Below are 16,479 nucleotides of genomic sequence, written 5' to 3'. Positions count from 1 at the left end.
TGAAAAGTGCTTATTTCAGGTAAAAAAGCCTTGAAAATGTTTATTTCTGCTCAAAATTACTTTTATCATTGCTGTAATTATAAACTTAAATCGTTTTTAAGGGAAATATTACGAAAATTTTTCATAAATTCCTTCGTGCAAAAAGTTGAGTACGAAATATAAGTTTCATACACTATTGAGTACGAATCGTTATGTGTACACGTCACAGATTATGTGTACTACGTCAGAGGTTCTCCATTGTGATCAATTTTCGCGAGTGAAAACGCAGCGATGAGGAAGTGTCGTTTCAAACCAGGGTGGTTAACTGAATATTACTGGGTACAGAAAACAAAGGACATTCGAAAAGCACATTGTTGGGTCTGTATGAAGACCATTGGTGTCGGGGGATGGGGGAAAGCGCTTTGAAAAGCCACGAGAAAGAGGAAACCCACAAAGAAAACATGAAATTGAGAAGCAATGTGTTTGCTTGTAATACTTTAAAAAGTAAATACATACAGTAATTCATTTAGAATCATCCGGCAAAAAAGTTTATTCTTTTGACCGCAGTAATTTCTTTCCGGATTTAGTGTCAATGTGAGAAGATGTAAAAATAAAGGGTAACATTTAATTTGTATGATAACAGGTTAGGCCAGACGGCATATGCAGTTTTTTGTCAAAAATAACCAATTAAAGTTCACCCTTCAGAAAATTATTAAAAATCATTCAACTTACAGAATTAGTATTTCAAAACATTGTCATAGCATTTGTTTTCAATCAGCAAAAAGTTTATTTGAAAATAATAAAGCCTTCTTTATCCATATGCACATTTCAAAACATGACTCATTCAATCAGTTCTGGTTAACTTTTTGCTGCATTATATCACCCTGTAAGCTATTTACAAAAGATTTCTTGTTAAAACTTTGTTAATTTATTCCTTTACCTTATGTTTAACTTAGACACTTATAATTTTGTTTTTATTGGGGCATTATGGAAAATTAAATACAAATTAATCAGAACTGCTGATAATCCAGAACTGGTTGACAAACTGTAATGCAGAGACTCATTCAGTAAAGGATGGAAAACATGTATTCAATAACTAGAAATAACATGTATGCGTAATTGTGGAATAAGTTTAATTTGTTTGAGCAAATACATGATGTTTACTGTGTTAAACTTGCTTGAAAATGCATTTTTTTAAAGAAAACTAACGAACGGTTCTCGGCCTTGATAATGAAAATTTGGCCTTGAAAAGTGCTTGAATGTAGGTTTGAGATTTCTGTTTGAACCATGATATTGCTTTGCTCATGTCTGTCGGTCTGTCTGTCGGTCGGTCTGTCGGTCCGTCCACCAGGTGGTTGTCAGACGATAACTCAAGAACGCTTGGGCCTAGGATCATGAAACTTCATAGGTACATTGATCATGACTCGCAGATGACCCCTATTGATTTTGAGGTCACTAGGTCAAAGGTAAAGGTCACGGTGACCCGAAATAGTAAAATGGTTTCCGGGTGATAACTGAAGAATGCTTATTCCTAGGATCATGAAACTTCATGGGTAGATTGATCATGACATGCAGATGACCCCTATAGATTTTCAGGTAACTAGGTCAAAGGTCAAGGTCACGGTGACCCGAAATAGTAAAATGGTGTCCGGATGATAACTCAAGAACACTTATGGCTAGGATCATGAAACTTCATAGGTACATTTATCATGAATGGCAGATGACCCCTTTTGATTTTCAGGTCACTAGGTCAAATGTCAAGGTCACAGTGACAAAAAACATATTCACACAATGGCTGTCACTACAAGGGAGAGCCCATATGGGGGGCATGCATGTTTTACAAACAGCCCTTGTTGTTACATTTTCTTATTGCCCTTTAGAACTTTAATTTAGTTGGGAATATTCCTTGAAAACTAAAAAATGGATCAAATTGGAACTTAATTTATAGGGATGGGAACGAATACTGAAAATGATATTTGAATATTTGTTTGTCATTATTCAAATATATTTGAATATTTAATTCGTAAACCTTATATGAAAATTTCCGAACTTATGACTGTCTGGAGCAACATACTATTTCATATTGCCACAAATGCCACTATAAATTGTATCATATGTGCAGCTTTGAAAAAAACTTGATAGGAGTAATACTTTGTTTAAAAGATCATTGATTATTATATTCTTTTAAAATACATACTGTTTTTTATGCTCCCCCAAATTTGTTTTTGGGGAGAGCATATAGTCGCCGCTTCGTCTGTCCATGTGTGCGTCTGTCTGTCTGTCTGTCCGTGCACAACTTTTGTCCGGGCTATTTCTCAGCAACTAATGATCGGAATTCAATGAAACTTTATGGGAAGCTTCACTACCAAGAGGAGATGTGCATATCATCAGCAGGTTCTGGTCGGATGTTTTTTCACAGAGTTATGGCCCTTTGAAATTTTCTATAAAAAAATTATTTTCCCCCTTACTATTGTGCCCTCAATACGTTTCCTTTTATCTGAATATATAGTGCAATATTGTGACCAAAAAACCTTTGGGGAGCATCACCCGTCTCCGATGGTTTCTTGTTTTCATAAGATATAAGATATTTCCCTAAATAGATTATTATATTTTTTTAAATACAAACTGTTTATTTTCATAAGATATAAGGTATTTACCTGAAACACAATGCCCGTAATTATACCCCCACAAACGAAGTTTAGGGGGGTATATAGGAGTGAGCTTGTCTGTCTGTCGGTCGGTCCGTATTAAGTGTCCGCTCTCTATTTCAAGTAGTTTTCATCCAATCTTCACCAAACTTGTTCACAAGTTGTATCTAGATGACGTCTAGGCCAAGTTCGAACATGGGACCTGCCGGGTCAAAAACTAGGTCACCGGGTCACTTAGTGCGTTTTTAACATTCAGAATGGTGTCTGCTTTCTATTTCAAGTAGTTTTCAACCGATCTTCACCAAACTTGTTCACAAGTTGTATCTAGATGACGTCTAGGCCAAGTTTGAACATGGGCCCTGCCGGGTTAAAAACTAGGTCACGAGGTCACTTAGTGCGTTTTTGACATTCAGCATGGTGTCCGCTCTCTATTTCAAGTAGTTTTCATCCGATCTTCACCAAACTTGTTCACAAGTTGTATCTAGATGACGTCTAGGCCAAGTTCAAACATGGGCCCTGCCAGGTCAAAAACTAGGTTACGTGGTCACTTAATGCGTTTTTAACATTCAGCATGGTGTCTGCTCTCTACTTCAAGTAGTTTTCATCCTATCTTCACCAAACTTGTTCACAAGTTGTATCTAGATGACGTCTAGGCCAAGTTCGAACATGGGCCCTGCCGGGTCAAAAACTAGGTCACGGGGTCACTTAGTTCGTTTTTAACATTCAGAATGGTGTCCGCTCTCTATTTCAAGTAGTTTTCATCCGATCTTCACCAAACTTGTTCACAAGTTGTATCTAGATGACGTCTAGGCCAAGTTCGAACATGGGCCCTGCCGGGTCAAAAACTAGGTCACGGGGTCACTTAGTGCGTTTTTAACATTCAGCATGGTGTCCGTTCTCTATTTCAAGTAGTTTTCATCCGATCTTCTCCAAACGTTTTCACAAGTTGTATCTAGATGACGTCTAGGCCAAGTTCGAACATGGGCCCTGCCGGGTCAAAAACTAGGTCACAGGGTCACTTTGTGCTAATTTAACATTCAGCACGGTGTCCGCTCTCTACTTCAAGTATTTTTGATCCGATCTTCACCAAACTTGGTCACAAGTTTTATCTAGATGATCTCTAGAACATGAACTCAAGTTTCACCAAACTTGATCAAAAGTTTTATGGAGATGATCTTAAGGTCAAGTTAGAACATGGGCCTTTCTGGGTCAAAAACTAGGTCAAGGGGTCACTTAGTGCGTTTTAAAAATTGAGCATGGTGCCCGCTGTTTTTTGTGAAGACGACATGCAAAATATTATGTGTCAATGCGGCATGTGGGTTTATTCGTCACGTCTGTGACAAAGCTCTAGTTTTAATCTATTTCAATACTTCTAATTGATTCGGATTAATTCTCATAGATAATATTTATGCTTTTGTTTTTGCAATTTTTGTTCTGGAATTAAGAACCGCGACGATTTAATTGGTTAATATTTGAGTAACTAAATACGGATTAGATAATAATTGATTAATATATGGATAAAGCATTCAAAACAAACATGCCATACATCCTGATCTTGGTGGGATGGTCACGCTTTTGGAGTATTTTGCGCGACGTCCTGATACGAGACAATTTGTCCTGACATTCATAAAACACAATGTAGGCTCTATAAATGCACAATAAATTTCGCTTTTCAAGGTGTGTATTGCTCAAACTTTCTATCACCAATCCCTTTATTGCCCCCTATTAACATTTATGCGAGTGCACCAGTGTTGTTTTTGACACCTCATCAGCGATTTGTAAGCAAATTATTGGTTTTAGCAGGCATTCACACTATGGTGTTTTAAGATATGGGTGGCTTATTGCTATTGATAGATGTGTCTCACTGAAATTAAAGCCAACTGCGGCCAAATCAAGTCCAAAGATACTGTATGTTATACCACCTCAGGTTAAAAGACCTGTCTAAACACAGATTTTGTATATCAAACAAATTTAATGCTTATCGATACACATTGATTATCGGAAAATAGTTTGTACTATTGCATCAATATAAATTTAAAGTAAATTGGCGATTGGTCCCTCTCCTTATACCCTCCCGTTTGCGAATTATTACTCGTTCACCAGAGACGTAGATAACATGTCTCTGAGTTCTTTGATGGCAGCTTTTATCCAAACAATGACTCATAATTATGCCCCCCTTCGAAGAAGAGGGGGTATATTGCTTTGCTCATGTCGGTCTGTCGGTCGGTCTGTCTGTCGGTCCGTCCACCAGGTGGTTGTGAGATGATAACTCAAGAACGCTTGGGCCTATGGTCATGAAACTTCATAGGTACATTGATCATGACTCGCAGATGACCTCTATTGATTTTGAGGTCACTAGGTCAAAGGTCAAGGTCACAGTGACCAGAAATAGTAAAATGGTTTTTGAATGATAACTCAAGAACGCATACACCTAGGATCATGAAACTTCATGGGTAGATTGATCATGACTTGCAGATGACCCCTATTGATTTTGAGGTCACTAGGTCAAAGGTCAAGGTCACGGTGACCCGAAATAGTAAAATGGTTTCCGGATGATAACTCAAGAAGGCATACACCTAGGATCATGAAACTTCATGGGTAGATTGATCATGACTCGCAGATGACCCCTAATGATTTTGAGGTCACTAGGTCAAAGGTCAAGGTCACGGTGACCCGAAATAGTAAAATGGTTTTCGGATGATAACTCAAGAACGCATACGCGATCATGAAACTTCATAGGTAGATTGATCATGACATGCAGATTACCCCTATTGATTTTGAGGTCACAAGGTCAAAGGTCTAGGTCACGGTGACCCGAAATAGTAAAATGATTTTCGGATGATAACTCAAGAACGCTTTTGCCTAGGATTCACAAAATGGCTGCCATTACAACGGACAGCCTATATGGGGGGCATGCATGTTTTACAAACAGCCCTTGTTGAATGTTGTATGCACTAAGCCCAAACTTCAACTTTGTCCATGTGCTTATAACTTTGTATGCCCCAGGTAGGGTTGCATATACATGTAGCAGTTGAACTGTCCGTCAGTCATTATGTCAGTATGTGTGTATGTCAGTCTGTCCGTCCTACCGGAAAAAATAATTTAACGTTGGCCATACATTTTGCATTATTGAAGATCGAAACTTGATATTTGGCATGCATGTGTATCTCATGAAGCTGCACATTTTGAGTGGTGGAAGTTCAAGGTCAAAGGTAAAAAAAATATATAAAAATTCAAAGCGGCATTCGCATGAAGCTGCACATTTTGAGTGGTGGAAGTTCAAGGTCAAGGTCATCCTTCAAGGTAAAAGGTAAAAAAATAAAAAAAAATCAAAGGGGCGTTCTCATGAAGCTGGACATTTTGAGTGGTGTAAGTTCAAGGTCATCCTTCAAGGTTAAAGGTCAAAAAAAATATTCAAAGCCGCGTTCTCATGAAGCTGCACATTTTGAGTGGTGGAAGTTCAAGGTCAAGGTCATCTTTCAAGGTCAAAAGTAAAAAAAATAAATATATATTTTCTTTTCAAAGCGGCGCAATAGGGGGCATTGTGTTTCTGACGAACACATCTCTTGTTTAGAAGTATCTTTGCATAAAAATAGAACAGTGATAATGTTTAACTTTTCATTTAGATCTCAAGTACGAGACCCTGTCAGAGACTGGTGACCCTCACAACAAGTGCTGGACAGTTGCAGTGGAGATTGAAAACCAGACGTTCACCGGCGTTGGCAGAAACAAGAAGATGGCTAAACAGGAGGCAGCCAAATACGCACTGATCAAGCTCTACAATATCCTCTGTGTACCAGGTGGGTAACTGGGTAATATACAGTAATGTGTAACATACAGAACCATGTTACATACCAACCATGTTACATACAGAACGATGATATATACTGAACCATGTTACATAGAGTACTGTGTTGCATACAGAACCATGTTTCACAGAGTACTGTGTAACACACAGAACCATGTTACATAGAGTACTGTGTAACATACAGAACCATGTTACATAGAGTAGTATGTAACATACAAAACCATGTTACATACATAACCATGTTACATACAGAACCATGTAACATACAGAACCATGTTATATACCTAACGGTGTTTCATACTGAACCCTGTTACATACCAAACCATGTTACATACAGAAATGGTTTTACATACTAAACCATGTTCCATACAGAACTATGTTACATACATAAATGTATAATCATGTTAACACACAGAACCATGTTTCATACAGAACTGTGTTACATCCAAAACCATGTTGCATACAAAACCATGTTGCAAACAAAACCATGTTACATACAAAACCATGTTTCACACAGAACCATGTTACATACAGAACTGTGTTACATAAAGAATCATGCTAAATACAAAACCATGTATCACACAGAACCATGTTATGAGGGATGGAAACTCTACTTATCTAAATTTATCCCAGATCCTTTCGAATGTCCTATATTTATTTTGCTTTTCCATGAACGTACAATGTGCGTTGAGATAGCTAGGTAATAAATAAACACATTTTACACATTGCGTATGTTTTATCTTTTTATTCATGACCTGATAATTAAGTTGTTATCAGCAATGTCAGCAAAACTTAACAGGCAAGGATACACCTCAGATTCATCATCAGAATTAGAATCTGATGAGTAGTCAGACACTACTTTAAAGAGACCTTTTCACAGATTTTGGCATGTATTGAAGTATGTCTTTAAATGCTTTATATTGATAAATGTAAACATTGGATCTAAAAAGCACCAGTAAAAAACAAGAATAAAACCTAAAGAAGAAAAAAAGTAACCCTCAACTGGGCTCCAACCGCTGATTTCTGGAGTAAAAGCCTATTGCTTAAACCCCTCCGCCATCCGTGCTCACACAATGAGTGGTGTATTTTATACTTTATATAAGCAATCCTTGTAGTATCACAAAATAAAATGACAACAACAGAACTCAACAAATTATTCATTCGTTTGGCGCTGCAACGCTTTATAATAAATAATAAATTTTCAGGTTTTTAAATTGTCAACAGATGCTTATAATGGCTATTTTAGAGCATGGTTAATAGTCAGTATTACTGTATCCTCACAAATATCATAACTATAATGAAAATTTGTAAATTTACCAAAACCTGAATAGGCCCCTTTCACAAGTTACTATTTTAAAGTTCTGTTGATATTTTATTGAAAAGAGTTGTTGCAATAGCATTTACAATAACGTGTGCAGATTTTCTGTTTAAAGTTTCACCTAGCTGCATTTCTTTCATATCATCTTACTTGCACACAATTCAAAGTCAGTGAATGGTCTGTTGTTGACTACCAAAACATGACAGGTTTTTAACATGTTAGATGGGGCTGGGTCCCCTAAGATTGGGAACTTTGCGGCTTTTTGACCTAAATTGGGAAATAAGTGTTGTTGTTTTGCTGAAATGTGCTACAATTTTCGGGGGGTAAGTTGATAACTTCTCAACACAGTATATACACTCTACATTTATTTACACACTACTAGAATAAATATATACACCAATACTGTTTATTAGTCAACTGTCTTCACAATCTATGTAAAATCCATTCTCTCTCAAACTGCCACCAACTCTCCCCAAAATACTTGTAGCTTTAAATCTCTATGTTCAATTCTACTCTCCTCCAGCTTCTCACTGCACCTGGCTTTTTATACAAATCTGTCCACCCTCCGAAATTTGGATGTGTGGAAAGACACTGATAGGACCTCAAATTTAATTGATATTTATTATTGCAACTGTTGAAATATCTGACAGCAGACTTTGCCGAGCAACAAACCAGACTAGTGAAATGATGACCACATGGTATCCTGTTCTGATAACGAATGTCCACCATGCCCCCCCCCCCCCTTTGATTGTCCTCAATTAAGCAAAATAGTTGTATAAATGACTAAATTATAAATAGCCAGATTCACACTCACAACATTGTTAAACGTTTATATCCAAACACTTTACATGAATATAATATTACTACACACTCTACAGTTACAAGTAAACTACATGGCATATGTATTATTAATACTAAGATTAGAAACCTTCTTCAAAACAAGGAATATTACTTGTAAATTACTACATAACATGACAAGAAACATTCATATACATTGACTTGTATTGCAAATAACTTCTCAATACAAAATACACAGATTTATTCATCAATGTAATGAATTGTTAGCAGGACTGTCCTTTTAATTATCAAGAAACACATTCAAAGAAATAATATTCTTCGAAAACTTGATCACCAACGTCATGCATTATATTTAAAACATTGTAACAGTTTGATTATATGAAAGCAAGAATATACAATGCTGGTCATATGCAAAGTAAACACACTGTTTAATAAGCACATCCACATTCTTTCCTTTCAGTGTCCAACTTTTTACTAGAAAGTCTAAATATTGGGTTCCATGAATTCACACAATCACAAATATCACTATCACACAAAAGTCCTAATATGCATCCGCGTGTAAAGTTCATAAAATTATAAGTAGCAGTCGTCCTGCTAAATTGTCCTGTGCGCTTTATTCATTGAACATATATTACAAACAATTCTATAAGAATACGGCGCAAATGTTTGATTCTGAAAAAGAATAAATCAAAGTGTGCACGGTTTTAAATCCAGGGAACATTTCAAAAACTCCGTAAAAACTCACTTAATCCAACAAATTATATACCAAAGTCATTGGTTTGGAATTAAATACACACAAAAAACAACACTATAAAAGTGCACACAGTGAAACTACATATTCCATTTTTACACTGTAGACATACACATGAAGAATTAACTTTTGCTCTTTGGTGTAACATGCTGACAGATTCCATTTCTGAACTGTAGGGTAAAAGTTGAACTGCTGGAAAATGTAAACAACAAACCATTTATTGATGACCACTTTATCTGCTAAACTGCCATTTTAAGGTATGGTGTTGATCTCTTTTCCTGTGGTTGTGGTTGTTGACTCTAGAAGTCACCTTTTTGGCCCAATTTTCATGAAATTTGGTCAGAACATTTGTTTACTTGATATGAGAGTTGAGTTCAAAAATGGTTCCGGTCAGTTAAAAAACATGGCTGTCGGGGGGGGGGGGGGACAGTTTTCCTTATTTGGCTATAGAGAGACCTTGTAAACACTCTAGAAGTCACAATTTTGGCCCAATCATCATAAAAATTGTCAAAACATTGGTTTTATTGATATCTCAGACGAAAATGGTCCAGATCGGTGAAAAAGCATGGCCGCCAGTGGGCAAGGCATTTTTCTCTATATGTATTTACTGAAAACATGTGAACACTCTAGAAGTCACATTTTTGGCCCAATTTACATGAAATTTGGTCAGAACATTTGTTTCCTTGATATGAGAGTTGAGTTCGAAAATGGTTCGGGTCAGTTGAATAACATGGCTGCCGAGGGGCAGTTTTCTTATATTTATATAGTAAAAAAAGCTTGTGAACACTCTAGAAATCACATTTTTGCCCAATCATCATGAAACTTGGTACAAATTTTGGTTTTATATATATCACATAATTAATGCCATAATTATTTACCTTAGATAGTCCAAATATTCATTATATTATACAAAATCCTTGTAAACACTCTAGAGTTCACAATTTTGTTTCAGATTTTATGAATCTTGATCATAATATTTATTTTTGTAGGCAAAGTTTGATGTTTGGTAAGGGGGGTCAACTCAAAATATAGGTCACCAGGTCAAATCTTAAAAAAACAAAAACACTCCATATGCCAGAGTTTTGGTTCAATAATGATGAAACTTACGAGACCCTCTTGTTATACAAATCTGTGCATTCTCCCATATTTGGATGTGTGGAAAGACACTGATAGGACCTAACATTTGATTGATATTTATTATTGCAACTGTTGAAAAGTCTGACAGCAGACTTTGCCGAGCAACAAACCAGACTAGTCCGTATTATGAAATGATGACCACATGGTATCCTGTTCTGATCACAAATAACAAATGTTCACCATGCCCCCCCCCCCCGATGGCATCAAACAAAGCAGTCTAAATGGAGGTCATATACTAAAAATTACAACAAATGCTTCCAAAATGAGAATACAGGTGTTTCAGTATTTAATTTACTGAAGTTGATCTTATTGGGATGGAAGATGAACAAATTATTGAGAAATTTTTTTTTTTTTAAATTTGGACACCTTCAATTGGGAATTTTTAGCTCCCATGGGGCCAATTACCGAACCCAATTTCGAATGAAATAAGTCACTGATTCAGGGTTTGACATTGGATGATTTAATTTATGTGTATTAAATGTTTTGTAAGATGCAGTTTAATTGACATGACGCCTTATCAGTGATCGCTCCGCCCACTTAATCACGTGGATCAGCGGGAAGAAAACCTAGACAAGCTAACACCAAAATGGCTTCTTTGCCTATAGACTGCATATAGATTTACACGATATTCCGGATGATTTTATGGACTTGTTTAACACCATATTACACTTGTAAAGGGGTTGATGCCATTTAGTTATTCTGCAAATGCAAAAAATATATGATTAAAGAGAACATCAGGTATTTATAACGGGTAAATCGGTACATTAAACACACTCTCAAACGCTTGCGCGCTTACCTAAATCGAATCCGTTATTACTTGTAATGGTGGTATTTGCAATAAATTAACACTTCACCGGTATTTACCCGTGTTATTAACAAAATTATTACCGAAACATTGCCCCCTACCTGTGTATTTGACACGAAATAGCGCTTTATAACTGGGAATTCTGTGAAGTTTTACGCGCTTTCTGACGCCGGGTGGGTACCTCAATCCCACATGTTATTGCGTATAAAAGTGATATTAATCATATTAATTATTGCTTATTGGACATTTATCAATCACTATAATTTAAAGCGCAAAAACAACACAGTAAGTTTGGACATTGTCTGATATAAATTAGCATTGTACGAAATGGAATACGGTCAGGCTATTATAAATTAATAAGGCTACCAATATCAGATGCTCGCGCAGGTGCCGACTTCCCCGAAGTAACCGCATTTATTGGTTAACTTATATCAGTAATAATAACTCTTTTACAATAGCATTTATCGATACGTCTTTATTAAAATAATAACAAAATGGTTTTCACTTGTTTCTGACACACACAGAAACGTGATTTTTAACAGGGATTTCGTCAAGTTACACGAATTTGGTACCAAAATTCTCAATTATTTTACATGCACACGTGACATAATACATACTTAATAATGCTTATGTATTGCTTATATGACATTTCAAGTTTGTAAAATAAATAAATGTTCTATAAAGGGGATCTCGGTAATTCTTGAAGCTTCCACTCGCTCTTGTCAAGACCGCATTGCCGCGTTGGAAATGTTATAAATTTATTTCATCTAACTTATCTTTCTGGATACCAAATGTCAGAGTTGCATTAACCCTTTTTTACACCGTTTTTCCCATATTTCATTTCCGTTTTTTAATCCGAACAAAATAAACGAAACACGTTTAAAAAATGAGATCTAGGCATTCGAGCTCCTAGTGTGGATTAAAAGCGTTTATTGGTGACACCACATGACTGCAAATGTGTAGATACCGTTAATAAGATAATATATCACATGTCACCTTCAAATAACATGTATGATGTCAATTAAGTGCATTACTATCAGAGTAATATATCCATCTCTTACACTTCTCAAGATCTTTTTTCGGCTTTGGAAACAAAATAAATTCAATGTCACCAACTAATCTGTCAGGATATCGATTGTCCGAGTTACATATTCTACATTGACACCGTTTAACCATTTTTAATCGTTTTTTTTAAAGAGGAGAACAAAAGAAACTCGTTGGAATAAAAGTGAACCTAAACATGTAGCTTGTCTAGAAAATGGCGGACAGGTCGTTGCTAACAAGTGTGCCCGATTAATCGATCGCTGATTGGTGGATCAATTCTAGTGGGCGGAGCGATCATAGATAAGGCGTCATGTCAATTGGCTGTGACCAATTCACCCCAGAGTGGTAAAAGTACCGTTTTTTTTTAATTCAATCACTCTGCATAAGAATTGGTCCTTAATTTCCATCCCTGTATTATAGAACCATGTTTTATAAAGAACCATGTAACATACAGAACATATTTTCATACAGAACTGTGTTACATACAGAAACTGTTTTTTTTTTACAGAACCATGTAATATACAGAATACATTTCATACAGAACTGTGTTAAATACTGAACTATGTTTTATACAGAACCATGTTACATACAGAACCATGTTGCATAAAGGACTGTGATACACATAGAACCATTTTACATACAGAACTGAGTAACATACACAACTGTGTTACATACATAACTATGTTTCGTACATAACCATGTTACATACAGAACTTGAAAAAAGAAACAGGAAGTTGCATGTCTTATTCTAACTTGACATAATACAGCCCTGTATAAAATTATTCTTAGTATGTAAAGGAGCTAACTCTAAGCATACTGTTAGCTTTTGAGTTAATTATCCCCCGCCAGATGCGGAGGGATATTGTTTTGGCGTTGTCCGTCCGTCCGGCTGTCCATCCGTCCGTCCGGCACTTTTGTGTCCGGAGCCATATCTTGGAAGTGCTTTGGCGGATTTCATTGAAACTTGGTATGAGTATATATATGCATAAGAGGATGATGCACGCCAAATGGCATTGTACACCATCTGTTAAAAACAGAGTTATGGCCCTTTGTACAGTGCCCCAGATAATTATTTGGGAAATAGGGTTTTCACCCATTGATTTTGAAAAATAGGGTGATTTCATTCTTGAAATAGGGTGAAATTAGTTTAAAAAAATGCATACTTTAAAATCATTTCTGCTTTACCTATGTTAAAGCTGCACACTTGTATTGATGCAATAAAACTGTAAACTATCATAATTAACTTTAATAAACTGATGTTTCATAACATCTTTAATCCTTGAAACTGTCCTTAATATAAACTTAAAACTAAAAAAAATCGATAACACGAATAATTCGGCACTTATTGGCTCTTGCTTTCTTGTTTCGAGAAAGTTTGTGATTGACAGATATTTTGGCGCAACAATAGCGGACGTCTTTCGACCTCTCTTTGGCATTTTTATTTCGCATCGTAATATAAACTGACAGTACAGACGCTTTACAAATACACGCACAATGAACGACGGATTAAGTCAGATTGAAAACGCATGTATGCCGTTGTCAATATTATGGTCAAACGCTTTATGATATCTATGTCTAGTCCGCAGAGCGTTTGAATAACTTTGCCTGTTTTTCTGCTCTGTCATCCAGGCGCTTGCTGAATAAAAGCGTCGCCGCGTTACGATAATAATTTCAAAAGAAAATACCGAACATGAGCAAAGCATTTTCGATCGAAGCTAGTGTGTCGTACGCATCGAATTTTCACTTTTGCGTAAAAATCAAATTGATAGCGTTTTCAATACGCATGATATTTAATTTCTTTGCGTTTTTCAACATTTTAATAGGGTGAAAGACGCAGATACGCAGCTTATCTGGGGCACTGTTTGTATCTTGAAAAAATGCTTTTTACTATAGGCACTTTTGTGTCCGGAGCCATATCTTGAAAATGCTTTGGCGGATTTCATTGAAACCTGGTATGAGTATATATATGCATAAGAGGATGATGCACGCCAAATGGCATTGTACACCATCTGTTAAAAATAGAGTTATGGCCCTTTATATCTTGAAAAAATGCTTTTTACTATAGGCACTTTTGTGTCCGCAGCCATATCTTGGAAGTGCTTTGGCGGATTTCATTTAAACTTGGTTTGAGTATATATATGCATAAGAGGATGATGCACGCCAAATGGCATTGTATACCATCTGTTAAAAACAGAGTTATGGCCCTTTGTATCTTGAAAAAATGCTTTTTACTATTGGCACTTGTGTGTCCGGAGCCATATCTTGTTTTTAACCAGGTTTTCCGAAGGAAAAAACTGGTTATTAGATTGGCGAATGCGGGCGGGCTGGCGGGCGGGCGGGCGGAACAAGCTTGTCCGGGCCATAACTATGTCGTTCATTGTCAGATTTTAAAATCATTTGGCACATTTGTTCACCATCATTGGACGGTGTGTCGCGCGAAATAATTGCGTCGATATCTCCAAGGTCAAGGTCACACTTTGAGTTCAAAGGTCAAAAATGGCCATAAATGAGCTTGTCCTGGCCATAACTATGTCTTTCATTGTGAGATTTTAAAATCATTTGGCACATTTGTTCACCATCATGGGACGGTGTGTCGCACGAAAGAATCACGTCAATATCTCCAATGTCGCCACGACTAAAAATAGATTTTTTTAAAAAACAAACTTACAAAGGGGGTTAATTTTGTTTGTTCATTTCAAAAGTTCAGTTTGAGTTTTCTCCCTTTATCAGATTTTTTTTTCACAATGAAAACCTGGTTTTGTGACAATTTTGTCCCTTGTTTTTTGGTTACCAGAATAAATTACTCATGATCCCAATTAATATAGATTCCATTGTTTTCACTCTACATTATTTTAATGCAGTTTTTATTGGTCTGCATTAATTATAAATGGATATAATTGTATTATCGGTAACAATTAATCTAGGCTTTTTTGGAAAGCCATCAAACATAAAAACTAATCTATAATCTAGATAATAATAATAAGGGTGCCATTACTTAATGAAAAACATAAACGAATCATTAATGTTTTCATTTTATTTCTGAATTGGCTTTTATTTTGATATCTTTACTGCCATCAGCTCATAATCAATCTTCATAGTAATGAAATTGTAACAAAAACTTTTCATAGTGAGGTTGTGCCTAGCATGTGTGAAGTGGGACTTCAATTTCAGCCATGAAATCCATCTGTTCTGTATGTATAGAATCTGAGATTATCACGTACCTGGAATTTGCACCATGGGAACTGAATAGTTTAACTATGTCTATAATGATGGGTACATATTTCTAGTTTCACCATGATGTCTGGACCAAGTATCACAAACATACTTAAAGATCAATATTCTGACTCAACTTTTTTTCTCAATTTTTCAGATGAGTTTGATAAAAAAAAATAATTGAGTGTTAATAGAAGTTTTTGAGTTCTGAGTAACTCCACCCTGAGTTTGAGTAGGGATAAGTGCATATTCTTTTTGCTGAGATTTGAGATTGTATGCGAGCTGACCCCCATTTACAATACTTAGCTGAGTGGAAACTCAGATCTTATAATTTTAGTTGAGCTCAAAATTGAGAATGTTCATGATAGTGGTCCCTGGTGTAACATTAAACAAATTATTGCTGAATAAGAAAAGTCACCACATTTACAGATTTGTTGTCTCTTGTTATAAAAAAGTACACTTCATTATACAAGTTAAGAATTTGGTATGTTTTAAGAGTGAAAGACTATTGTCACTCTTCTCATTAAAACACTTGAGTTGATTCTTCCCAGTTTTATGGTTTCCATGAAAAATGAATGTCTTAGAGTAATATAAAGATGACAAGGTACTCTGAGGGCAGTAATAAAGACAAAACTAGTTTAGTGTTGAAGACAGATTTTGTGCAAGACTTAGAAGCCTTTGAGGAGGTTCAGATTTTAGTGCAGAGCATATTAACTTATCTGTTTAACATTTACCTGGTGTTCTATTTATCCCATAATTTCATCAGTTTTCTATCTTTATTTTTTAATAGTAACTGAAATGAACATGGTTGAAAACAAGGCGTACATGTAAAATGACATAATGAAGTTATCAAAATGAAGTCACTATTGTGCAATAGTTAGCTGTATTCAACAAATATATCAACATTCATCAGATGGTTTGTTATTTCTTCAATAATGTGGGTATAAAGATGGGGTAAAGAAGAGTACAGTGTTTGAA

At 35.9% G+C, this 16,479-nt stretch overlaps 1 protein-coding gene across 2 annotated transcripts in view; it reads left to right on the top strand.

The window, feature by feature from the left end:
- LOC127873824 (double-stranded RNA-specific editase 1-like) overlaps positions 1-16,479 on the top strand; it is a 108,713-nt gene that overhangs the window by 17,484 nt on the left and 74,750 nt on the right. For both annotated transcript variants that reach the window (XM_052417825.1, XM_052417834.1), the window contains one exon: positions 6,254-6,427. In XM_052417825.1, the coding sequence (XP_052273785.1) occupies positions 6,254-6,427 (174 nt within the window). The remainder of the gene's footprint in view (positions 1-6,253; positions 6,428-16,479) is intronic.

The sequence above is a fragment of the Dreissena polymorpha genome, chromosome 1 (assembly GCF_020536995.1).
Source record: "Dreissena polymorpha isolate Duluth1 chromosome 1, UMN_Dpol_1.0, whole genome shotgun sequence".
NCBI classification, from domain to species: domain Eukaryota; kingdom Metazoa; phylum Mollusca; class Bivalvia; order Myida; family Dreissenidae; genus Dreissena; species Dreissena polymorpha.
This window is presented reverse-complemented; position numbering and strand designations above follow the sequence as displayed.